The following is a 24,425-nucleotide window of genomic DNA, read 5'->3' as shown; positions in this document are numbered from 1 at the left end:
AGAAGGAACAGCGGAAATATATTACAAGGTGAAAGAAGATAGAGAAAGAGATGCGGAGCTAGTAGAAGGCGATGAACAGTATTGGAATAATTTGTCAGAAGAAGAGCTGCATAACATCGACAACATGATGGAAGCCTGAAGAACTAGCTGTAAATTAGCATAAGATGAATAACATCATAATGTATTTCCAGACAGAAATGTCAACATCGTTGTGGTCTGCATGTAATGGCATAAGAGTAAATAAAGAGAAGAGTTTGATCTATTATAGATTTTTCATACATAAAATGTCCTTATGGTTAAAAATAAATAGTACCAAGCCTTTTTCGTTAAAACTCCCCATTATAATTGTACCCCCACCCCCACCCAAATGCCCCACCCAAATGGTGACTGCTGCAACCATAGCGTTCGCTTTTAATTTTAAATCTGTCGTCCCTGCAGATTTTCCCAAATCTCTTGTCCTATCTGAATTTCCTATCTTTCCCTAAACCCTAAACATTAAACAATGCCGATCTCAGAGCCTCCGCAGATCCACCGGCTCCCACAATCCAAGTACATAGACTCAGTCCGGTGGCTTCCGCCTCTCTCCGCCTTGGACCGCCTCGCCGTTATTGCAGTTTTCGACTCCGATTCCGACTCTTCCTCCGTAGAGACCCATTCTTTCACTCCGAACTCAGCAACCCTAACCCCGCAATCTCAATGGGTCTCGCCCTCCCGAATTTCCTCCCTCAAAACCTCCCAATCCCACCACAAACCTCTCGTCGCCGCCGCGACATTTTCCGGCTCCCTCCATATCTTGTACGGCGATTCAATGGACCCTGCGTATCTCCAATCGGAGCTTTCGGTGCCCGAAAAGGAGTCACACGAGGGACCCATTTCTTGTGTGGATGTTATGGATGGTGGGTCGGAGTGTGTGAGTGTTGGGGAAGATGGGAGGGTCAATTTGGTAAGTTTAGGGGACTCTGAGTTGAGCTACCGGCGAGTTTTCGACAGCGGCGGCTTGGTTTCGTTTACCGCGGCGAAATGGGCATCTCCGAGTGAGTTTGCTACTGGTGGATATGGGTTTAGCCTCCAGTGGTGGGATCAGAGGAAGCACGGCGGGGCGGTTTCTCAATTTAAGGGTGGCTGGTGAGCATTTTTGGGCTTAAATTTTCATTTATCTTTGTCTCATTTGCTCTACTGATTATGCTAGATTGGATTTGTATGGTGGACATCGAGTTATAACATATTGACATCTATCTTGTTTTAAGAATTTACTCATGTTTAATGATATCTGCAATTAGCTCAGTAAGTCCTTTGCTAAACGTAATGTAGTTATATTTTGAGTTGAGTAAGTAAGGAATTCTTCAGAAAGATTCGGTTTTGTTCTTCTCTGGTGCCGGATGTAGGTTGATTAAGCTTTTGCTTGTTGGAAATGTTGCAGGTCTCAACCGTCAACTCCAGGGATTGTACATTCAATTGATATCCATCCTTCGAGAAAGCACACTTGTTTGGTAATTTTCCATTTGTTTTTTGTCTTGGATGCCTTTTTGAAATCGATAATGCCTTCTCCTGTCGAATGTTAGGGATATTGCGTGCATTGAGAATGCATCTAATGTGTTAAATGTTGCTTACACAATGATGTGCTGTGTATATATTCATTGCTGGCTTTTGCTCAAGTCTTATGTTACAGACCCAAAAGAATAACCTCATGCTGTCTTTACAATTTTCTCATACTTACAGGCTGGAGGTTCTTTAGGGACTGTATTTGCATGGGATCTTAGGTGGCCACAGCAGCCAATCCTTCTTTCTGGGGTTGGGGCAGGTGAAGCAACCCATTCACCATGCGAAAGTGAGGTTTGGGAGGTTCAGTACGACCACTATGCAAAGTCTTCGAATGTGGGAAATGTTTCTTCACGTATCTTACCTACTATGATATGTTCAGAAGACGGTATCCTTGCTGTTGTTGAACAAGGTATGGTCCTTTGTGCTAAATTGTTGGATGGCAACCTGTCATGGCTGATAGCTTCTTTATTTTCGAACGAACTGACCATTTGTAAAACAATATATTCTTGAAACTTGATATGGGACTTATAGTTTCAAATTGCCCGAACCTGTTTAGGTGAGGAACCCATCGAGCTCCTGGCAGAACCTTGTGCAATCAACAGCTTTGACATAGACCGGCAATATCCTTCTGTAAGTAGAATTTTACCAATTTCTCTCTGTTCTCCACGAATACATATGGTTTTCTGACCTTTTTAATGTGTTTAATCTGTTAATAAAAGAAAACGTGCTCGAAGAAGTGTAAAAAGTTACGTTTCTTACCAGTTCCACATTTTGCTGCGCAGGATGTTATATGTAGCCTGGAGTGGGAATCTATAGTCATCTTGACAAGGCCATGACATCCACAAATTGACATGTTCAGAGTTAAATGTGAAATCGAAGCTCGCCAAGTTTCTGTAATTGAGAAATGAATCTCTGCGTAAAAAGACGTACGAACCAAGTTACGGATGATGTTTAAAAGCCTGTTTTGTTTTGGTTGCTGAAATTAGTCATCCTCTATGTTCGTTGATCGACTCAGTGTCCCTCCTCCGTACTGTACCGTTACGGGGAAATGGAAATGATAGCTTATTAAACATTGTGTCCATTAAAAAGCTAAAGAAACGGATTATTATGCATTTTTTGTTTGAAGAGTTGTATGGTTCAAATTTCGTGTTTGCTTGGAATCCGTCTTTCTGCTTCTTTTGATCCAAAAGGCGAGGGCGAACCCGTTGGGGATATATCCTCACAAGTCTACAACACTCTTCATGAAGAGGAAAGAGATCTTCTCCATATCCTTTCCACTCCTTTTCACCAAGTCCACCCATCCGGACCATTGAAATTTGATCTAACGGTTAAAGTTATTATAATTTTTAATGGGACTTCCTATTTGTAGCCGTTTGATCAAATTTCAATGGTCCGAATGGGTGAATCTGGTGGAAGGAATATGGATCTCTTTCCTCTTCAATTGGTTATGATATAACGAAAACTCTATATCCCCGGTTGTAGGTAAGAATAGACAAATACTACAAGATGATTTGCTCCAACACAATTCGAGATGACTAATTTCACATTAAAAGGTCGTACCCAGTGCACAAGGCTCCTGCTTTACACAGGGTCTGGAAGACCCCCATTTATGAAGAGGCTACTCCCAAGTCTCGAACCCGAGACCTACCGCTCATGGGCGAAGGCACTTGCCATTTATGGAGATGACTAATTTCGCATTAAACTACGATATTTGCGTACAAGAACCGTATGTACACAAATCATTCAATACATAATCAAGTGTCCCATGCATACCGAAAATTTTCAGTTCATGAATAATCTAAGTCAATTATGTACATCAGAAAACATCTTGTGAGAGGGGTCATTGTAACACTACCAACTTCCCTCGTATATCCGTGCAACGAGGATCGCCTAACAGGCGGAGTACGCGGGAAAGTATTCCTGAAATCAACAAGGTCAAATTTTTAACATGAGTAACGTAATTGCAGCAAGATATTGGGAAACATGAAGTACTACTTGATACGGAGATATGCTGTCAAAAGATTGATTTGCTATTGAAGATGTACCTCTATGAAAAATGAAACTAGTGACCAGAAATCAATAGCCATGTGAAAATTACTATGCTTGCTCCATTGAGCACGGTCATTGGACTAATGTAAGATTTGTACTCGCGTATCTGCCTATCACACCAGCAAGCGCTTGTATCAACGACTTTGGGTCGAAGACTACACCAGCTTTTAGATCATGTATGGAATCGACAACAATCTGCGAAAGGTCACTCTTGTCTGAGCTTTGATATTCAGGTAACAAAACAAACATATATACGGCTAACAAGCAGTCTAAAAACGTAAAATTTTAAATTCATGAAACTAACAGAAAAAGCATTTGGATACATACCACATTAAAGATTCCTTGGGCAGCCAAGCGTTGAACATCTACAGGAACCTCACCACCTTTGGGAACTAATAGAGTATTGATGTATTGATTAGGCTGCATGGAAATATAAACTTGTAATAAATTACATATTCCCTGTATAAATAAATGACGATCTAATATTCATGCACTAACTTACAAGGCTTTCGAGACTCTTATGAGGATTTCCATATGTTCGATTTAGTGCATCTGTAATAGCGGTTACAAAGCAAGAAGCTGAAAAACCACTTGTCTCTCGATCACGGGTACCATTTAACAAAAGCACCTTTTATAAGAACAAACTTAATCAACTCAACATGTAACTTGACATGGAGAATAAATAATCTGTTCATTAATGTCTATCTATGAGGCTAATTTGGAGTATATCAGAAAACTTTGCAACAATGAGGAAAAACCAACATGACAACTTGTTCAATTGGCACTTGTATCATGTAACATGTAACTCGAAAGTGTGATGAATACGTACCTTGGGGCAGGACTTTGACGATATAATCTCCCCAATGCCAATCAACACCTAAAGAATGAGGCAGAATAAATGAAAATTATGAATATAAAGGTTTCTCACATCTGGAAAACTATAAACAAATAAATAAACGCAGCATATTTAAGATGGTAGTGATGTTACCAGTGATGGGCAAATAGAAGTAAACAGGGATCCCATGGCATAAACTACGCAGTCCACATTACGCAACTGATCCAGGACGGCTGGGTTTGCAGCAGGGAAGACCTAGTCAATGAGAAAACCGTTGTTCTGGTTTTAGGAACTGCAGAAGCATATACACAACGGACATGTGCATTTCATGGCATATGCGAGCATTTTAATCGTTAGAGAGGGACCAGTATTCTTTTTCATAACATGAGAAAACTTTTTCATGACATGAGAAAATTACACTGTTTTAGGGTAGTGCCGAAATATTTTTTACGGATGTTAACTAAATGCAATATTAGATAGAATAATGATTTAACAAAAGACTCCAGTATTGGGTCCTCATTGAAGTATAACAATAAAAACCAAAAGGAAAATATTAGGGCATCTCATTACATGAAACAGAAAAAAATGAAGGAAACAAAAAAGTAAACAAAAGAAACAAAACCATTAAGTATCATTCACCTCATGGAGCAAGTTTTGGCCCTCACTTGACATGTAGAATACCCGCTTTATTCTCGAAGGAAGTGCTGGAAATGAAGAGCTTCCCTGTCCACAGTAAGCCATCATTTTTAATAAATGAGAAGTTATGAAATATAATTCACTAAAGGAAAATGCAAATCTCAACACCACCACGTGCTTTTCTTACAAGGAATGGACCATTCTAAAAGATTCCATGTCATGTGTTCTCAGGAAAAAGTTGAATTATCAGAACACCAACAGGCTGAAACTTTCCAGATCATGAAAACCATATCAGCATACCTTATTGACAGGTTCCGTATGTCCCTTGGTTGGATGAGAAATTTCGTTCTGGCCTCGTATTATAGTTCCATCCTAGGCATAAACAGCGCAAAAAAGAATTCAGCATGATTAAGTATCGGCAGAATCTTGCAAATTATACTAGCTGCTTGAATTAATGATGAAAAAAAAAGGAAAGAACACAATAAATAATTGAATCATTTTCTTAAGCAGCATATAAATTCCAGAACTCACATTAGACATATATGATTTATCAACCACGGTTTCATAGTAAGTCAATGCCATATTAAAAATCATATGCATACGTATGTCAATATGTAAAGGCACATGAATTGTATGTCAACAATCATACCCATAATTCACATCCTAATGTAAGCCTGTCGTTGGTAGAAATCACGGGGAGGACAAGACTTTCTGAGGGGATATCTGACACACGAGAAAACAAAAAAATTGCAGCATCTAAGGACTGAAAAAATGTACGTGCTCCTGCAAAGAAGAAATTCCCAATGCTGCAAAAATTAAGAAATCAGTTAAGTAATCACACAAGGAAATCCAATTACGACAGGTATTTGATTGTAGTACACCTTTAGAAACATTTCTTAGTTAAACGGAAGGGATTACTGAATTCTAATTAAGCACCAGAAAGCAACAAAACAGAAATATGCCAACTCATAGCTATTGAAAACACTTCACACCTGCCGTTACTGAAGCAAAATGATTCATCTGATCGCCGGAGAATCTGAATTAGAAAAGGCAATTGAAGAAGTTCAGATGAGTTCAGTACAAGTTTGAAATCAAAATACATATAAACAACATTAAACGACATATTTTAGGCACTCTCGCCCAATGACTCACTTGATTCTGAAAATAAGCCAGAAATGCTCGAATGGTTTCCCTGTATGGTTTCGATACTCCCGTCCATAGAGAATGTTCTCCTTCCACAATATCATACCTGTCAAATTCTCAACTCAGCAGACTGTTACTCAATAGTCAATACCCCACCACAGTAACACCTACCAAGTAAATAAGCATCATTTAGGATAGAAGAACAACATATCACCTAGAAATGACCAACAAACACGAAAGTACAAACTACAAACCCCCATTTGTTAAAGAGATGATTTTTTTTATCATTTTTTGTTGTTGATTAAATTCAAAGATCGAAAATTTGCAATGCCTGACATCATTTCTACGAATGACCATAAAAAATCAGCAAATTCACTAGAATGGTAGCAAAACATTACCATTCCGATTTGGCCTGCCGCGAATCGAGCGGCAACCGGTGGCCAAGCAATCTGCGGACGGCCACCGCCTCGGAAGTGCTCTTATCAGCCAATCTCAAGCATCTCGACCGTATATCTCCAACAGCGGGACCGCCTAACACACAACCACAACAAATAAGAAAGCGATCCCCAAACACAAAAACACCAATCGAAAATGAAGGCCGGAATCACCGAGGACGCGAACAATCTCGGCCGTGCTTCCGCCGTCGTCGGAAACAGGAAGGACGTGGGCGACGCGAGTGGTGAAACCCTTGAGCTCCTCAACGACGCCGTTGAAGGCGGTCCCGCCTGAGAAGACGAGCAAGGAGGGCGGGGGAGGGCTAGGGCTGGGGATGGCGGGGGAGGAGGAGCAGCGGAAGTGGTTAGGGTTTTGGGAGCGGAGGATAGACATGGTGGAATGAGATCTGAGAGGGAATTGGGGGAGAGTGGGAGTGATGACAACATTGACAAGAACCGGAGAGGGAGAGGGACCCAACCAACTGTCCGCCATATTCCCGCGTCTTTCCTACCGCACCTTTTCTTTTTACCTTATGGTTAGCCTAACTTATGTTTAGCCGTCCAATTTTGATCCGACGTAATGCTCAAATCTCAAAGTACGATAACTCCAAAAATAAAATAAGAATTTAGCGAGTTAAAGATGTTGGGTTAGCCTATAAAAGGACGACCTCAAGCCAACAAAATTCTTCACTTTGTGAGAGTCAAAAGAAGAATGTTTATCGTACGCGGTTTTACTCTTACTTTACAAAGAGGTTGTTTCCACGAAAATTTTTGGTTTACTTGTATCAAGCAAAAAGTCGTGAAGTTATACATTTGTGTGGCTTTTCATGCTTAAATATAGAACTTTAGCAACAAAGGAGAATATTGAACTCAATCCGCAGCAAAAATAAATTTCAGCGTCACAAAAATGGAAGCATATTTTTCACAGCCTTTTAGGCACCTCAGTGTTTTCAACTCCACAACAAATAGGAAGCAGAATGGTGGTTCTCTTAAACTTGCGTATCAAGAATGGTACTCTAATCTAAACAATCTCCCACTCGGACTCAGAAAATTCGTAATCCGGTGAACTAGATTTCTCAACGACTGCGGTTGTTGTGAAGCTTTTCCCTTTCTGTTGATCAAATCCTGCGTCAAGATCTCCGGACCAATCTGCAGGCTGCTTATGGTTGCGCTTCTTCAATAATCTCATTCTCGAAGCAAATGCGTCCTTCAGTTTCTTCTGCGAACCAAAAAGAAAGAAATCAAAATGTCTGTTGTGTCAATGCGAGTAGAGGGCTTAAATTAATATGTTTCATCAGTTCCAAGTTTTATCAAAAGGGGGTTGTTGTACCTTGTAAGACCTGCATTTTGTGTCTTGACAAGAAATGGATTGAATTCCGCTACCATCTACTAAAATGCAACTTTTATCAAGCTTTAGCGTATTCAATGATTGTGAAGTCTGTAAGACTGACTTGGTAACGTCATTATCCTGCTCTTCTGAAAGGGAGCCATGAGGTCCTTATGAAGTAATAGTTGATAACATATACTTTCTTACTACTGCTAAAACATTTTATTGACGTAAAATCAAATAACTGCAGATATGCAACAAAAGAAAACAGGTCCTCTATTAAAGGGCCAGGTAATGATATGCACGCACGCAATAACGAAAACATTTAGACAGGTACTATAACATGTTAGAACTCAAGGCGATAGAACTGCAACATAGGAAAGAAAATCGATGAAATTATTGATTACCACTTTCTGGAAAAGGCATGGTAGACCCTGATTCATCAGAACTGTCACACACTGGCAAAGGCACGGCAGATTTTGATTCATCAAAATTTTTGTGCAGTTCAATCCCACCAGGAGGAGAAACTGTCGCATCCATGGTCAAGCAGGCTGCACAATTGTCCGAGGAAACACAAAAATTAGTAGAAAAAGAACGCATAAGGAAGAAGCATACAAATATTTGGATACTAGATGCGGCTATACTTACAACTGGATATTTCTAGGGCATCGGTAGCAGGACAAAATCCAATGCCGGCAGGGCTTCTTTTACCAGGTTCTACAGAGTTAACAGCATTGGAAAATTGTATGTCATCTGAAATATTAGAAGGCATGTCAGCATGGTTACCACTTCTGTCCTCTGTTTCCACAAGAGAGTTACACCCTCCTGCATCATCCGAGGCTGGGATTAATATATTGCCTCCACCATCCAATTCAATTTCTTGGCTTGATATTTCTAGGGCATCAGTTTCTTCCAACGATAAACCACAGGAAACGTTCTTTACGAATTCCACAGAGCTTAAGTGGACTCTGTACGGGTCATCTAATGACCTTTTATCACAGTCTTCATCAGTGCCTGCCGGTGATTTTACACAGGCTGCATCACTAGCGTTTTGTGGAAGAGTTGAATCGGGAGCTGCCCCTTCCTCTATATCCACTGAAGATTGACCGAGTGCATCCCCTATAGGTTCTGACAGGGAGAGAAGGTTTTCAAAATTCTCATTAAATGTCTCCAACTGGCTTATAGCAGGTTCAATTACTTCCTGTCAAACAAAGGAATTTTCCATAAAAGTAAGGCGAGCAGGCATGAGAGTAGAGATGATAAAGCTGAGCATGAGAATGCAAGCAACAAAATAAAAAAAAGGCATATCCACATTGACAAAAAACAATTCGGAAAATGTGGATGCTGAGCGGAAACTTGTGGCATAAGGCAAAACTAGAACTAGATGCTTGGACATAAACAAAAAACAATACCTGTTGCATTATTTCCTCCGCCTCCCGGCACAAATCTTCAAACTTCTGGTATAAGTTCCCAAACCATGATATGCCTTTACAACTCGTATCCATTAAGACCACAATAATGTATAAATTTTAGATGCAATTGAAGGTATAACTTCTCAACCTCCTTAGTCCAAGAACAACTCAATATAGCCTGCAGTCATATAGACATGAATGGATGAGTACAAAATCATGTTTTCTTGATCAAGGGAACGCTAGGGCAACGCATACTACCAAAAGTAAATGACACCGATAACTTTGAACAACCAAATCCTATATAAAAATCATAAAGTTTCATACCAAAGGCAACTGGGTCGCGTCAGAATTTACTGAAACTGCGAAAAACGCAGCGTAAAATCATCACTTGTTGATGCTAATTTGACAATGGTTTCAGATATACATTAATGCCAAATTGTATCACCTAAATTGCTAAACGGAGGGAACAGACAGGGAAAACTTAACTAAAAATAAATTATTAAGCTGCATGATGTATGGGAGCTTAGAAATTTCTACAGAAAAATCTTAATGCTAGGCTTTCAAATTATTAGGCACCTTAAATTGGAAATTGCCTTCTCCAAATCATTAAAGCTAAAGTTCAAAACATACATAATATACACACACACATATATATATTTTAAAATTATGCAATTTTTTTCTTCTTCGAATTCTCAGCAACCAAAGACACGATAAGAAGAACAGCATGAAACCCCAAGAATCGCAGGCAAGAAAAACTGACATAACCAACACTTAAAAGAACTCTGTAATTTACCAAAAGCTACATGAAAAGTAACCTACTTTCATTGATCAACAAGCAAAACGCCTCAGAAGTTCGAACCTTTGATAAAAAAAACATTCACAGTAAAAAACGGAGGAGGCAGATAAAAAGTAAAAACCCCATGAATTTGATCACTTACAACTTACAAGCTCCAAGAATGGACGAACCCAGAAGCTAAACCACGAGAAACCGAATATTCAGTGCATACCCAGTGGAAATTAGGCTCAGTAAAGTGCGATAAGGAGGTCCAATGCTGCTTAAAGAGTTAAAAAAAGAGAGTAAAAAAATTAAAAAACAATACATATAAAGTTGTTGGAAGCATAAACTGACTGGGTTTCGTACTTGTTTCTGAAAAAGGTTTCCTTTCCTAACATGATTACGTCTCCAAAACTCTTTTTTCTTTTTCTTTTTTTTTTCTTTTTTTTAACTTTGGGCCAAGTTAGGGTAATTTTCAAACGTGGTATAATTAGAATCGTGTTGTGGTCTATTTTATTTGACAAAGGGACTAGGGCCGGCGGCAGAGAGAAAGAGGAGAGAGATGTGTGTTTGTAGAATTGTAGGGGAATGTGTGTGTTGTTATCCCTCCTACATTGTGCCTTTATTTATAGTAGTAAAGGGAGAGAAGATATTCCTTCTTCTCCAAGTAATACAAGTTGTAATAGGAAAGGATAACTAGAATCAAATCTTATCTAGGATTTACACAATCATACTTAAACTAGGAATGTTTACAACACTCCCCCTTGAGTGGGTAAATACTCAAGGTAGATTCAGCATCATGCAGAAGTTGAGGAAGTCGACTCGTCGGCATTGATTCCAAGGAACAACGCTTATTCTCAATAAGGTAGGAACTTGCATAAGTAGTAAGTCTCACTAAAAAACCCTAAGGCTATGGCAAAAACCCAAGTAGGGACAAAATCCATAGTCTAAGGAAAAATGCGTGAGAAATGCAAAGTCAAAAGAAACGTCTACAGGACGTCATCAGGGATATGACCAGCCCAAGGTGGGTGCCTCGTTAAAACCTAGTTAGGTAGCAAAAACCCAGTGGGAAAAATGCTCCTAATCGTAGGGAAAAAGAGTACATTAAGATCAAGCAAGTATCTAGAAGATACTCCCCCTGAGTTTGACATAATTCCAAAGAGAAATAGCAAAGTTACAACTCAGAAAGTTTACGCATACCAATTCCATGAACAAGCTTCTGAAACGTCGCCTTCGGTAGTGATTTGGTGAAGAGGTCGGCCAGATTGTCTTGTGATCGGATTTGCGTGACTTCAATCTTCTGATGCTCTTGTTGTTGATGTGTAAAGAAGAACTTCGGCGCAATATGCTTGGTGTTGTCTCCTTTGATGTAACCCTTCTTGAGCTGTTCGATGCAAGCTGCGTTGTCTTCAAAAATCGTCGTCGGGGCATTAACGGCGGGATGAAGATCACAGGAGCTTCGAATATGGCCCACTACTGCTCTCAACCAAAAGCATTCCCGAGTTGCTTCATGTAAGGCGAGAATTTCAGCATGGTTAGACGAAGTGGCAACTAAGGTCTGTTTAGTTGACCTCCAAGATATTGCGGTGCCTCCAACGGTAAAGACATAACCCATTTGAGAACGCGCCTTGTGCGGATCAGATAAGTATCCAGCGTCGGCATAACCAACAAGGCGAGAATCAACCCGATGAGCATAGGGTGCGGCATCACTCGAGGATTCGTAGGGATAGAATAAGCCCAAATCCGTAGTACCCTTAAGGTAACGGAAGATGTCTTTCACGCCAGTCCAATGTCTGCGTGTTGGTGCATTGCTGTATCTTGCCAAAAGATTAACAGCGAAGGAGATGTCGGGTCTAATGCATTGAGCTAAGTACAATAAAGCGCCTATCGCACTTAGATAAGGAACTTCAGGCTCCAAAATCTCTTCATCATCCTCCTTCGGACGGAAGGGATCTCGCTTTGCATCTAGCGTACGAACGACCATAGGAGTACTCGAAGGCTTCGCTTTATCCTCATTAAAACGGCGCAACACCTTCTGGGTGTAGTTCGATTGATGTACTAGGATTCCATCCGAACAATGCTCTATCTCGAGGCCGAGACAGTATCGAGTCTTACCTAGATCTTTCATCTCAAATTCCGACTTCAGGTGCGAAGCAGTTCTCGCGAGCTCTTCAGGAGTTCCGATGAGATTCATGTCATCGACATATACTGCAACAATCGCAAATCCGGAATGTGACTTCTTAATGAACACACAAGGGCATAGTTCGTTATTCACATATCCCTGACTAGTCAAATACTCACTTAAACGGTTATACCACATTCTTCCGGATTGTTTCAAACCGTATAGTGAACGCCTCAGCCGAATGAGAGCGTGTTCCGGGGTTTGAAAATATTTGAACCAGTCAATGTAAGTCCTTCGGGAACTTTCATATAAATTTACGTATCAAGATCCCCATAGAGATACGCGGTTACTACGTCCATCAGCTGCATATCCAGTTTTTCGGAAACTACCAAACTGATAAGGTATCGAAAAGTAATCACATCCATAACGGGTGAGTAAGTTTCGTCATAGTCAATCCCGGGGCGTTGTGAGAAACCTTGTGCTACAAGACGAGCTTTGTAACGCACAATTTCGTTCTTCTCATTACGCTTCCGAACGAAAACCCACTTATAGCCAACGGGCTTCACATGTGGAGGAGTAGGAACTACAGGTCCAAACACCTTACGTTTCGCAAGTGAATCAAGTTCGACTTGGATTGCTTGTTTCCAGTTTGACCAATCAGCTCTACGTCGACATTCATCAACGGAACGCGGTTCAATGTCATCGCTCAACATGATCTCAGTAGCTACTGCAAATGCTAATGCATCGTCGACAATCATCTCATTTCTACGCCACACATCATCTAAGCTAGCATAATAGACCGAAATCTCACGATTCTCGGGAGGAGGATTCGTCTCTTCAAGGACGCTTCCATAATCTAGAATTTCCTCATGAGTTGGGTAAAATGAGTAAGCGATAGTCGGATTCACGGTAGGCTCTTCAGGACCTTGTGCCGTGGTTTTCCTCTTCCGGGGGTGTGAATCCTTTGAACCAAGGGGTCTGCCACGCTTTTGTGTAGGGGCAGATGATTGGCTAGCCGCTAATGTACGTGGATCACCAGAATTGGCGTCCCGGGCTTCCAGGAGGGTAGTTCGTCGTACATTTGGTACATCCATCTTTGCAGGCGTATTCGCAGCTGGAATATGTGATCTTGTCACGCGCGCTAGATCGGTGAAAGCATCTGGCATACTCTGAGCTATGCTCTGGAGATCTAATATGCGCTGCACTTCAGCTTCAGACTGAGCGGTGCGGGGATCTAAATGAGACAAAGTGGGAGTCGTCCACGATAATTCGCGTCGTTCATTAGGAACGTTGACGTTCTTATCTCCCCCTAACGACGGGAAGACTGTCTCATAGAAGTGACAATCCGCGAAACGAGCGGTAAACAGATCGCCTGTCAAAGGTTCTAAGTAACGAATAATCGAAGGAGAATCATATCCGACATAGATTCCCATCCTTCGCTGAGGCCCCATTTTTGTACGTAAGGGCGGCGAGATCGGCACATAGACCACACAACCAAAAAAGCGCAGATGCGATATGTCGGGTTCGCATCCGGTGACCAACTGAAGGGCACTAAATGGTTGTGTCGCAACAGGCCTCAGGCGGACCAACTTTGCTGCGTGCAATATTGCATGGCCCCAAGCAGCGATCGGGAGCTTGGTACGTATGACCAACGATCGAGCAATCATTTGTAAACGCTTAATGAAAGCCTCTGCCAGGCCGTTCTGGGTGTGAACATGGGGTACAGGATGTTCAACTTCAACCCCAACCGACATGCAATAGTCATCAAAAGTTTTAGATGTGAATTCTCCAGCATTATCCAATCGAATAGATTTGATCGGATAATCAGGGTGGTGAGCCCTGAGCTTGATAACCTGAGCCAACAGTTTGGAGAATGCAGCGTTCCTTGTGGACAACAAGCACACGTGTGACCAACGTGTAGAAGCGTCAACCAAAACCATAAAATATCTAAATGGTCCGCAGGGAGGTTGAATCGGTCCACAAATGTCCCCCTGAATCCGTTGTAGAAAAATGGGAGGATTCGAACGAATCTTGTCATAAGAAGGCTTAGTAATAAGCTTTCCCATAGAACATGTTTGACATGCAATTTCATGGATCGAACCTAAGCTTCGGGTTAGTGGATGCCCGTGTGAAGTTTTGAGGATACGGTGCATCGCTATTCGTCCAGGATGTCCCAAACGATCATGCCAAAGTGTAATTTCGTGCGCGGTCCCTGTGGTAGGGCCGGCCACATAGTGGCATTCTATGGGGCGTATGGTCGTAGTATACAGACCACTCGGGTTACGCTCCATCTTCTCTAGAATACGCTTCTGGCCATATTCGTAGGAAGTTACGCACAGAAATTCAACTCCGTTTTCTACGTGGGTTTTAGCGTGGTAATTGTTATCTCTAATGTCCTTGAAACTTAGTAACGTTCTTCCGGAACGTGGAGAATAGAGTGCCTCAGCAATGGTCAAGATTGTACCATTGGACAACATTATACGTGCCTTACCGTATCCTTCGATCAGGTTGGATGGGCCTGAGAGGGTTGTCAGAGGTGCATTCTTAGGTACGAAGTTAGTGAAATAGATGCGTTCACGCAAAACAGTATGCGTGGTTGCACTATCTGCCAGACAACTAACTTTCCCACTAGTCATACCTAAAATTAATTTGAATCGGTCACATGCATAAAAGTTTATAAAAACAAGTATCAATTCAAAATAATTTCATTTATTCAAGGGAAAAACTTAATATCCAAAATAAATCGCCAACTAATAATCCAAAACATAAAGGAAAATTGTTCAAAATCAACCAAAAAACAAGGTGGGGTTCGGCCACAAGGTGGAATTCGGCCCCAATTGTCTTATTTTAACTGAAAAATAAGTCTATGTCTAAGATTCTAATCTTCCATAGGAGTGGTATCCTCCTGAAAATCAGAAACCTCCATCTTTGTAGTCTCCGGTTCGTCCACTTGCAGGAAGTTTGATTCAAACTTCGTATGACGAGAATGATATGCATCCACTACATTCTTGGGAGCACGGCAAATACGGGACCAATGGTCCTTGGAACCACAACGATAGCACATATCGTCATTCATTGTGGCAGGTGTTTTGCCCTTATTCTTGAAGTTCGGGGCCTTGGGAGCGAGGTTTGGGCGCTTCTGGGCTTTGTTTCCTCCCTTGGATGGGCCTTGGCTCTGTTGACCTTGGTGGGATGGCTTCTGGCCGCCCTTACCACGCATCTTTTGGCGTTTTGGGTGCTGATTAGTGCTATAATGTGCTTCAGGCACATCAGTAGCCCCAGTAGGTCGAGCTTGATGATTCTTCATCAACAGCTGGTTCTGCTTTTCAGCAAGAAGTAAAACAGAGATCAAATCCGAGAACTTAGTGAACTTCTGAGCTCTATATTGTTGCTGCAGGACAATATTAGAAGCAGAAAAGGTCGAGTAGGTCTTCTCCAGGAGATCCTCTTCAGTCAAAGTTTCATTGCAAAACTTGAGAAGTGATCGGATTCGACAAACTTCAGAATTATATTCATTCACAGACTTAAAGTCTTGGAAGCGCAAGTGCTGCCAGTCGTGTCTTGCTTCAGGCAAGAATATGTCCTTTTGGTGATTGAAACGATCAGCCAAAGCGACCCATAATGCACGGGGATCCTCCTCAGCAAGGTACTCAGTTTGTAGAGCGTCATGGATATGTCTTCGGATGAAGATCATAGCAGTGGCTTTTTCAGCCTCGCCAACAGGTTTATCTGTTGCTTCTTCAATAGCAGGACGCAAGTTCTTTGCAGTGAGGTGGAACTTCACATCTTGAACCCACTTGAGGTAGTTCCTTCCAGAAACCTCCAAAGCGGTGAAGTCGAGTTTGTTCAAATTCGACATGTTCCTATCACAAAATAGATGGACAAGATGTGGTTAGTGTAATGGAGAAAAATCAATCCATTCACATAGGAGTAGAACATACAGGTTCTAGTAGACATGTATTGGTTTAATTTTGCATGAAAAACTTCGGGTTTTCATGGGTGATATATTTAAGTGAAAACTTCGGGTTTTCAAACAAGGCATGTGTATAAGAAACTTCGGGTTTCAAAGTAATTATGAACTTCAGGTTCATATATTCCTGCAGGCAAACACAAATATATATGCAAACAAATATGCAAAGAATATATGCAGAAATATTGTATAATGATAAGTGAATTAATTTATTTTTGGTCTTCGGGGCCAAATTAAAGTGTGGGTGAAAATATAAAAACCCATATTATTTTAAAAAAAATTAAATAATAAAATCTCGGGGCCTAAAAATATAGGCCAAGAACCCTCGGGTGGGATTACAGGCCCACGGGGTGAGAAGAGGGGAATGGGCTGCTGTGTGCAGCCCTAAAAATTTTTTTTTTTTTTTTTTTTTTTTGTATTCAATTATATTATATGCATGTATAATTTTAATGAATCACATATTTACGTTGATGCATATGCAAATAATAGTTTCAATGCATGTACATATGTAGGATTCAATTCATGACAAATATCAAATTCACATAATTGTAGCAATTTTGATTATGAAGCATACACAATTTATGTAGAATCTAAAATACGTTAAACGTAAAGTTGGGTCATGCATCATGGTGAATGTTCATGCTATCAGGGCTTGCAAAATATCGAGTTAAAAGTCGTTGTTTGGAAAGAACCTAATTGCGTGATGATATGGATGAACTGGTTTAATGCAGAAAAAATCTCCAACGTCAGATTCCTAAGCGCAGCGGTAGGAGCGTGCTGATAACGTGTTGTGGTCTATTTTATCTGACAGAGGGACTAGGGCCGGCGGCAGAGAGAGAGAGGAGAGAGATGTGTGTTTGTAGAATTGTAGGGGAATGTGTGTGTTGTTATCCCTCCTACATTGTGCCTTTATTTATAGTAGTAAAGGGAGAGAAGATATTCCTTCTTCTCCAAGTAATACAAGTTGTAATAGGAAAGGATAACTAGAATTAAATCTTATCTAGGATTTACACAATCATACTTAAATTAGGAATGTTTACAACAAATCGTTTAATTTTTAGACGTGGGATAATTGAAATTTTTATAATTGAAACTGTTTAATTTTTTAATTTTTATTAGAAAATCATACTATAAAAATTCGTTTTATATTCATATCGTGTTATCGAGTGTAATGTGATTTTGTCATGTGTAGGATTAAGTGTCAATATGTCCGACCCAAACAAAAGAAAAATATATCAATTATTAAAATGTGATACTCTTTTAAAAATTTTATTTTTTATTTAGCATAAGGCACTTCTTTTAATTTTAAATACTCAACTTTTTTTTGCTTTTAACATGATTATATTTATACTAGTTAAAAATTAAGTTAAAAATTGTGACCTAATCTAAACGGGATGTTATTTTTGGACTAGCCAAAAACTCCACTTAAATTAAATGGGCTAATTTGATTTTTTTTTTTTTTTTTTTTGGTATCGATGACACACTCTGACCGAAGTTGAGACGTGTTGGCCGTCACGTGAGCGTGACGTAGCCTTGTGCGCAAAGCGGAAGCGATAAATAGTAAGGAAATACGATCAATTTAAAACCAAGCAACTAGCAATCCCAGATAAGATAGGATACTAGTGCGAGTCTAAGTGTATAAATACACTTTCAGAGCAATAAGAAAGTCTAGTTGCAGTCAAGTAGGACAATTACTAAGATACAACACCCGAAGGTGAATCCTACTCCTTCGGATTCTGTCAGAACACCATTGGATTCCTCGTGGCCACCAAACTCTGCTACCTAAGACCTGGAGGGGCGAAAAACAAAGTTGAGTGGGTCAGTAAAACACATTTACACGAAAATCTTATTTTTCTTTGAATATACTAACTCTTCGCCGTAAAACAAGTATATAGGTACTTTCCCAGAAAATAGATATATATCTCAAATCATGCTCAATAAATCAAGATTCATATTTGTATATATATATGCCATGCCCAATAATCATAAAAATACCAAAAGTAAGTCAGGTGATGCAATTCACAATAACCATCTGCTAGCCGAAGTCACCTGACATGATCTATACGGCCGAATCTATAGCTCAACTCAATCACAACATCAATCTCATATCTCATCATATAAATCATCGTGTATATACGTCACATATCTCATCATGCATACACATATCTGCACACGAGTGGGAACCACCTCAAGTGGTCTGGTCGACAAGACTGGGTGTAAAATAATAATACGCTCTAGTGCTACGATCACGTGAAGACTGTGCGATAAATTGCGGGTCACCTACGAGTCGAAACCAAAATAAAGGTCTATACGACAGGACTGTGCACCTAACTTGGATCCAAGATAAGTGTGTGGTGCGGGAGGTGAACATCACGTGAAAGACTGTGCCCTTAACTTTGGGCGAAGCACTAACACCGGGGTGCAGATTAATGAGCTCTAATATACATCTCAACATCATCATCATCATATCTCATAACCATTACTAGCATAATGTACTCACTTGTAACTTACATGGGCCTCCACAACACCATGCAACAATATGCATAATTATGATAATGCATATACTAAAATACGAGGCATACATGACATGGCATTTAAATCACATTTCTTTTAAATACGTTTCTGGGAAAAACGTCAACTATATATATATATATACTGAAAATAACTGTCCACTTACAGATATGCAGCTGGATCGTAACCCCTATGCATAGCCTGACTACGCTCGTCTTCTGGATAGGTCTCGCCTATAGGAGAAGCAACTATATAAACGTCACTTTAATGCACATATACCAAACTATGTAATAACTTTTCATACATAGCTCAAATTAGGTATATGAATATACCACAGTGACCTACACAATCTCATGATCATCCCCATTTTTTTTAAATATTTTTCCCACCACCCACGCGCCGCCACGACTAGGCGAGTGCACGGCAAGACGCGCCGCCACGCGCAGGAATCCTAACGGATTCTCTAATTGTCATTAGGAATATTTCGTTAAAACCCAACGGTAACCGTTAACCCTAACTGACGGCGTCAGCATATTCCGTCAAAACTGACAGAATATTTCCCTTTCTTCTCCGGTGAGTCGCCGGTCGCTGACGACTTCGTCGATTTCTGGGTAAAAATTTTAAACCACTATTCTTCTTCGTTTCTTCACCACCAAAATGAAGCTAATAACATGTAGAATCACGTTATACTAGTTTCAAGGCTTAAATTCTACTAGATTTTCCCCGAGAAAGGTCAATAGCTCGTCTTACCTAGATAAACGTCGATCTCAGCCTTCCGACGTCCAAATCCGTCCAACGAAGTACCCTGAGACTCGTGAGGACCTCCTTAAGCCTCCTATGTCCTTAAAATTCTCTGAAACACAAGGTTTTGCGTGTGCATGAACAATGCACAAAATCGGGGTTAGGGTTTCTCAGGTTTTTCGAAGCATTCATGTCCAAACAAAGGTACCAATAAACTCAGGAGGTTACACTGAACAAGAGTCCTTACCTTTAAAGCTTCGATCCGTGCCTGAAATGGGGAGTTCGAAGTTTGTCCGTACAAAGAAGGGAAAGAGAGAGAAAGTGTGCGTCTGAGAGAGAGAGAGAGAGAGAGAGAGCGCACGAGAATGAGAGAGAGAAAAGTGGTACTTTTGTGTGTGTGTGGTTTAGAAACAACCAACCAATCACCACCATTTCCTTTAGTTCCAATTGGTCCCAAAAACTTAGAAATTTAACATATTAGTCCACTTCTAATAGCACGTCACACACAACATATCTCAACGCCTAAGGGCTTTTTAGTCTTTTCACATCAATGATAATTGTTTCTCGGGACGAGCTGTCACAATCAATGTGTTCTTTTCATTTAGAAATAAATAAATATTTTTTTGACAAAAAAAAAGTGCAAAGCATCTCTCTAGTATTTTAAATAATGATTGGTTTATTAAAGAAAACAAATAAAAAAATAAAAAATTGTCTTTCCTAGCATTTTGCACATCTTTGATGACAAAAATCAAAGAACACACCAGCACAACCACCATAAATTGGTCCAGTAATTGAAAAAGAATTTCAAGTCTATAAACCACATGGTATATTCTAAATTTAATTCTTAACTCGTGTGAATTACATAATAATAATTAGAGGAATGCTGAAACATCTCAATGAGTCTTCTTAATGTCCTAAAAGTTGCTTATTGTGACCCAAGTCATTAGTTGGTTTTTTTTTTTTTTTTGTAAAAAAACACACACACACAATCACAGAAAGGTCAAATCATTGCCAAACCCATAACACCCCAAACCAATAGAAAATAATATAGTTCATCACTTATTTGCCAACCCTAAAACAAACAAACAGGTTGACATAAAAAAAAAAACAAGCAGAAAAATAATTATAAGTGATATACGGCAAAACTTATCATTTTTATTTCAAAATTAGTTTAAATATTTAAATCTTAATTTTTATTTAATCAAGTACCATCTTGGATAAGTTGAATCTGGGCGAAGAACCAAACAACATACGAAATAATTATTTTTTGATGCCACAGATTATGTAATTAATTATTAAAAAATGATTACGACTTTTGTATTGTGTGACAAAATTGTGACGTGGAAAGTGAGGACCATTTTGGTTGGCAAAGTGTGACAATGCAAGACTTGGATATGCTCAAGTCTTTCCAATAAATTATTGACGTTTTCTCGAGCAAAGTTTTGTTTTTGCTTTTCTGTTGTTTTATTTTCTGGTGGGAATCTCAGGTATGTCAAATGGAAAGTTGTTGAAGGCAAATCATTGACCCTAAGTTCTATATATTATTGTCTTTCTGGGGTCACCTATTTGGACTTTAAAAGTTTTGAGCTTCAAAATTGTATTAATCCGAGATAGAAATTAGGGTTCGTTTGTAAGTATTTAAAAAAAATGATATTTTGATATAGGTGCCTCAATTTTGAATTTTCTAGATCAAACATTTATTCTTTTTAGTGATTTGATTAAACTTTTTTTTGTCATAATTTTGGTGCTATATGCATATTATATCGTAACAAATTTTCTATAATCTAGCCTTTTGATTACACTCTTCTCCGTTAGAGATAATTGTAAAAAAAAAAAAATAAAGTTGGTTAGATTCAATTTATTTTCACAATAATGCTACAATTTAGCAATAATTATCTACGATTTAAGATTTTTTCTTTTCAACATAGTTTAAAATATTTTTAAATCCTACAAAATCAAACGTACCGAAATAAGTTTTTCTTTTAGTACGTTAAGAGAAAATAGGATTGAGAATAATATAAACGTACCAATACACAATGTGTACAAAATAAAACGTACCAAAATAAAATTAATGTACCAATATTAACAATATACATCATATCAAACGTACCAAAATTGCAAATAAACATACCAATTAATGATTTTTGTAAATTCAAACGTACCTGCAAATAATATATACGTAATGTATTGTACCTAATAATAACTCGTCAACAACTATACTTCAAAAAACAGCAAAAAAAAATTGAAAAAATTACACGGAATTTTTATGTTGATCACCAACTATTTGAAAGAAAAAAACCATTTGGAAAAAGAAATAATATTAAACATTTGCATAACAAACAAAAAAACTGTGATAACAAAAACATATCTGGAATGAGAGAAAATATAGTTTAATTACTAATATCTCCACTAAATAAGGAAAAATGCATCATATAGATAAAATGATAAATTCAAATTTTATTTTAATTTAAAAAAAATATAATAATGACATGTAATTTAGCTTGAGGTGACTATTTGTCACATCCCAGCCCGGGCGGGACCACTTCCTAGGCTCGACTCCACCACCGTAGCACGATATTGTCCGCTTTGGACCCCGACTACGCCCTCACGGTTTTGTTTCTGGGAAGTACCCACTGGGAGGTTGCTCGTGAGTTCCCAAAAACAAAACCGTAAGGGCGTAGTCGGGGCCCAAAACAGACAATATCGTGCTACGGTGGTGGGGTCGAGCCCGGGAAGTGGTCCCGCCCGGGCTGGGATGTGACATTATTGGTCAAAGCACTTTAATCAAATTTTAAAAAGGCATAGATGTTTAATCTAAATGATATAGAAAAATTGTAGGGGATTCTAATTTTCTCTATGACTGAAAATTGCTTTAAAAAAAATTATTTTTTGGGTTCCAAAAAATACTTAAATGCTTCCTGTAAGAAGAACCAGCATTTCAAGTGTTTTTCCAAGATTCACTTGCATTTTTGCTAAAGATTGGTATAAAAAAAATGTTTTCACCAAAAATATTTTTAGTCATTTTAAAGTACTTTCAGACGAGTCCTTATATAAGGGTGAATTAATTTATTTTTCTTGTAGCATAAAGTGAAATTTAGGTGTTGGGGGGAGGTCAAATTTTCATTTTGTGCAATATTAGACTCAATTTTCCGTAACATGTTTATTCTAACACAAAAAACTTTTTGTCTTCTAAAACTTGGGGTGTGCTAGAGCCCTGAGCAACTACGACCTGGCTCCTCCCTTAAGTTCACCCACTTATTGAGAAGCTTCTGATGATCAATGAGTTTATTTATTAGTTATACTAGCTTCTCCTCTCGCTTTAACACTCATGTACATAAACCTTTCTTAGCACGTACATAGCAACAAGAATAAACCTCATTGAACTACTATAGTCGGAGTGAGAGTTTAGCCTGTTTAGGGTTTGAGAATTACTTGAGGAAAAAGATTAGCAATTTTATTTTCATTTTGTTGAGCTGCCAACTTTGAATATCTTAAACTTATCCAAACCAATATCGAGAACAAAATTCAGGTGCGCAATTCTGTATTTTATGCCTTAACAGCATAACCTATTTGACTAAAAGTCTAAAGCAAAAGAAACACATGCAAATTGAACTTGTAATTAAAAATTTGCATTTATTTTCTTCGGAAAATCATTAATTTGTAATACTTATTTAAAATATGCATAATTTTAGGTGTGTTTTTCTTTGATTAAGATAAATACCCCACGTGGATCGATTGTCTACATGAGTACATGGCTAGTGTGGTTGTCATGAAGTTTGCCACATAAAGAGGTATTTTGCATGCACTATCAACCAAAATATATTAAGAGGTATTTAAGACATCACTAAAGGAGCTGTTAAAATGTCCTAATCAACTTTAACAATCATAAAAAACAACAACAAAATTTTTCAATTGAAAATTCAAATCTAACGTGGCATGATATGAAATAGCAACCTGCTGTCAAATTTGACAGCAACGTCAAATATTTTTAATTCATTTCACCTGGATTTCCAAAACCTTCAAACTTCTTCGTCTCTAACCATTTGCAGAGTCTCCCCCATCGTCGACTCGAGATACTTCGACATGGACATTATTAGAGCCCTCGACACGGCCAACAACGACGTCACCGCCGTAATCAACCTAATCTTCGACACGCCCAGTTTCAAATTGAAGGAAAGACCACCGGCTTTTCGGAAGAATCCCCAAATTTTGAGCTCCTAGGTCGTAAATTTGAAGCAAATTTGGGGTCAGAAGAGTATTGCAGTTTGGGTACCGAAGGAAATGGGAGTAGTTGTCCCAGTAATTCAGGGGACGACGTGTTCGCGTCAGGAATTTCCGTCGGGGATGTTTCCTGGCCGACGAGCACACAGCTCCCCGGGAGGTTGGCGCCGGTTGAGGGCTGCTATCAGGCTTCTGCTTCACTGTCGGGCTTTGTCGGGCAAGTCTCGTCGGGCAAGTCTTGTCGGGCAAGACTCTTCGGGCAAGGCTTGTCGGGCAAGGCTGAAAGAGAAGGACATAGTTAACTTTGAGAGGTGCCTTTGTGGGGCCTTAGGTGTAGGCCTTGAGGCTCACAATCAAGGTTAACTTTTAGGTGCTCAGGCGTGCCACTGCCATCTTCAGCATGGCAGATGTGAAATGGATGTCGAGTTTTAGTTGTATATATGTATATACCCGAGAAACCGTGTTAGTTATGACAAGTGCCTTTGTGGGGCCTTAGGTATAGGCTTTGAGGCTTCCTATCAATAACTAAACCAGTGCTCGAACACATCATATTTGTTCTCGTGAGTGCATGAGTCTTATAACTATTATACTTCTGATTACCCGAGTCCGAGAGGTAGAATGAACCCAAATAGGTGCCTTTGTAGGGCCTTAGATGTAGGCCTTGAGGCTTCCCATTAGAGTTCTTTCTTATACTCAAACATTCTAGA

General features: G+C 39.3%; 3 protein-coding genes and 1 long non-coding RNA gene across 8 annotated transcripts; 1 reads left to right on the top strand and 3 right to left on the bottom strand.

The window, feature by feature from the left end:
- The first annotated feature begins 380 nt into the window (after positions 1–380).
- Positions 381–2,654, top strand: LOC126586450 (nuclear pore complex protein NUP43). The gene is made up of 5 exons (XM_050251294.1): positions 381–1,125; positions 1,421–1,490; positions 1,720–1,951; positions 2,099–2,172; positions 2,325–2,654. Exons 1-5 carry the CDS (start codon positions 503–505, stop codon positions 2,376–2,378), a joined length of 1,053 nt encoding a protein of 350 aa, XP_050107251.1. The 5' UTR covers positions 381–502; the 3' UTR covers positions 2,379–2,654.
- A 561-nt stretch (positions 2,655–3,215) lies between these two features.
- On the bottom strand, positions 3,216–7,147 carry LOC126586449 (uncharacterized protein YNL011C). The gene is made up of 13 exons (XM_050251293.1): positions 6,814–7,147; positions 6,604–6,736; positions 6,215–6,311; positions 6,055–6,098; positions 5,712–5,868; positions 5,363–5,434; positions 5,066–5,149; positions 4,580–4,681; positions 4,421–4,468; positions 4,094–4,219; positions 3,919–4,011; positions 3,588–3,786; positions 3,216–3,462 (listed from the first exon to the last, which is right to left on the bottom strand). The coding sequence occupies exons 1-12, from the start codon at positions 7,130–7,132 to the stop codon at positions 3,664–3,666; spliced, it is 1,398 nt and encodes a 465-aa protein (XP_050107250.1). The 5' UTR covers positions 7,133–7,147; the 3' UTR covers positions 3,216–3,462; positions 3,588–3,663.
- Positions 7,148–7,503: 356 nt separating this feature from the next.
- LOC126584762 (uncharacterized) lies at positions 7,504–10,521 on the bottom strand. 5 transcript variants are annotated; one of them, XM_050249100.1, is made up of 7 exons: positions 10,317–10,520; positions 10,198–10,237; positions 9,379–9,556; positions 8,615–9,167; positions 8,374–8,517; positions 7,970–8,115; positions 7,504–7,858 (listed from the first exon to the last, which is right to left on the bottom strand). In XM_050249100.1, exons 3-7 carry the CDS (start codon positions 9,469–9,471, stop codon positions 7,661–7,663), a joined length of 1,134 nt encoding a protein of 377 aa, XP_050105057.1. In that variant the 5' UTR covers positions 9,472–9,556; positions 10,198–10,237; positions 10,317–10,520; the 3' UTR covers positions 7,504–7,660. The 5 variants fall into 5 exon arrangements, with proteins under 5 accessions (XP_050105057.1, XP_050105061.1, XP_050105056.1 ...); XM_050249104.1 differs by lacking the exon at positions 10,198–10,237 and having other exon boundaries at positions 7,970–8,112; positions 10,317–10,521; XM_050249099.1 differs by lacking the exon at positions 10,198–10,237.
- Positions 10,522–17,803: 7,282 nt separating this feature from the next.
- On the bottom strand, positions 17,804–19,889 carry LOC126587746 (uncharacterized). Its single transcript, XR_007611209.1, has 4 exons — positions 19,745–19,889; positions 19,507–19,609; positions 18,923–18,989; positions 17,804–18,034 (listed from the first exon to the last, which is right to left on the bottom strand). It is a non-coding gene; the product is annotated as an uncharacterized LOC126587746 (long non-coding RNA).
- Between the last annotated feature and the right edge of the window lie 4,536 nt (positions 19,890–24,425).

The sequence above is a fragment of the Malus sylvestris genome, chromosome 10, assembly GCF_916048215.2.
Source record: "Malus sylvestris chromosome 10, drMalSylv7.2, whole genome shotgun sequence".
NCBI classification, from domain to species: domain Eukaryota; kingdom Viridiplantae; phylum Streptophyta; class Magnoliopsida; order Rosales; family Rosaceae; genus Malus; species Malus sylvestris.
Note: the sequence above shows the minus strand (reverse complement) of the source record. Positions and strands in the feature narration are given on the sequence as shown.

Bases quoted from the DNA above. Each gene is read 5' to 3' on its own strand.
- LOC126586450 (XM_050251294.1), top strand. From the start codon at position 503: ATGCCGATCTCAGAGCCTCCGCAGATCCACCGGCTCCCACAATCCAAG. The intron at 1,491-1,719 runs GTAATTTTCCAT...TCATACTTACAG, and splicing joins CGAGAAAGCACACTTGTTTG to GCTGGAGGTTCTTTAGGGAC. The intron at 2,173-2,324 runs GTAAGTAGAATT...TTTGCTGCGCAG, and splicing joins TAGACCGGCAATATCCTTCT to GATGTTATATGTAGCCTGGA.
- LOC126586449 (XM_050251293.1), bottom strand. From the start codon at position 7,132: ATGGCGGACAGTTGGTTGGGTCCCTCTCCCTCTCCGGTTCTTGTCAAT. The intron at 5,150-5,362 runs GTATGCTGATAT...TACTGTGGACAG, and splicing joins ATACGGAACCTGTCAATAAG to GGAAGCTCTTCATTTCCAGC. The intron at 3,787-3,918 runs GTATGTATCCAA...GACCTTTCGCAG, and splicing joins CCCAAGGAATCTTTAATGTG to ATTGTTGTCGATTCCATACA.
- LOC126584762 (XM_050249100.1), bottom strand. From the start codon at position 9,471: ATGGATACGAGTTGTAAAGGCATATCATGGTTTGGGAACTTATACCAG. The intron at 9,168-9,378 runs GTATTGTTTTTT...TTTGTTTGACAG, and splicing joins CGGAGGAAATAATGCAACAG to GAAGTAATTGAACCTGCTAT. The intron at 8,116-8,373 runs GTAATCAATAAT...GCTCCCTTTCAG, and splicing joins CATGCCTTTTCCAGAAAGTG to AAGAGCAGGATAATGACGTT.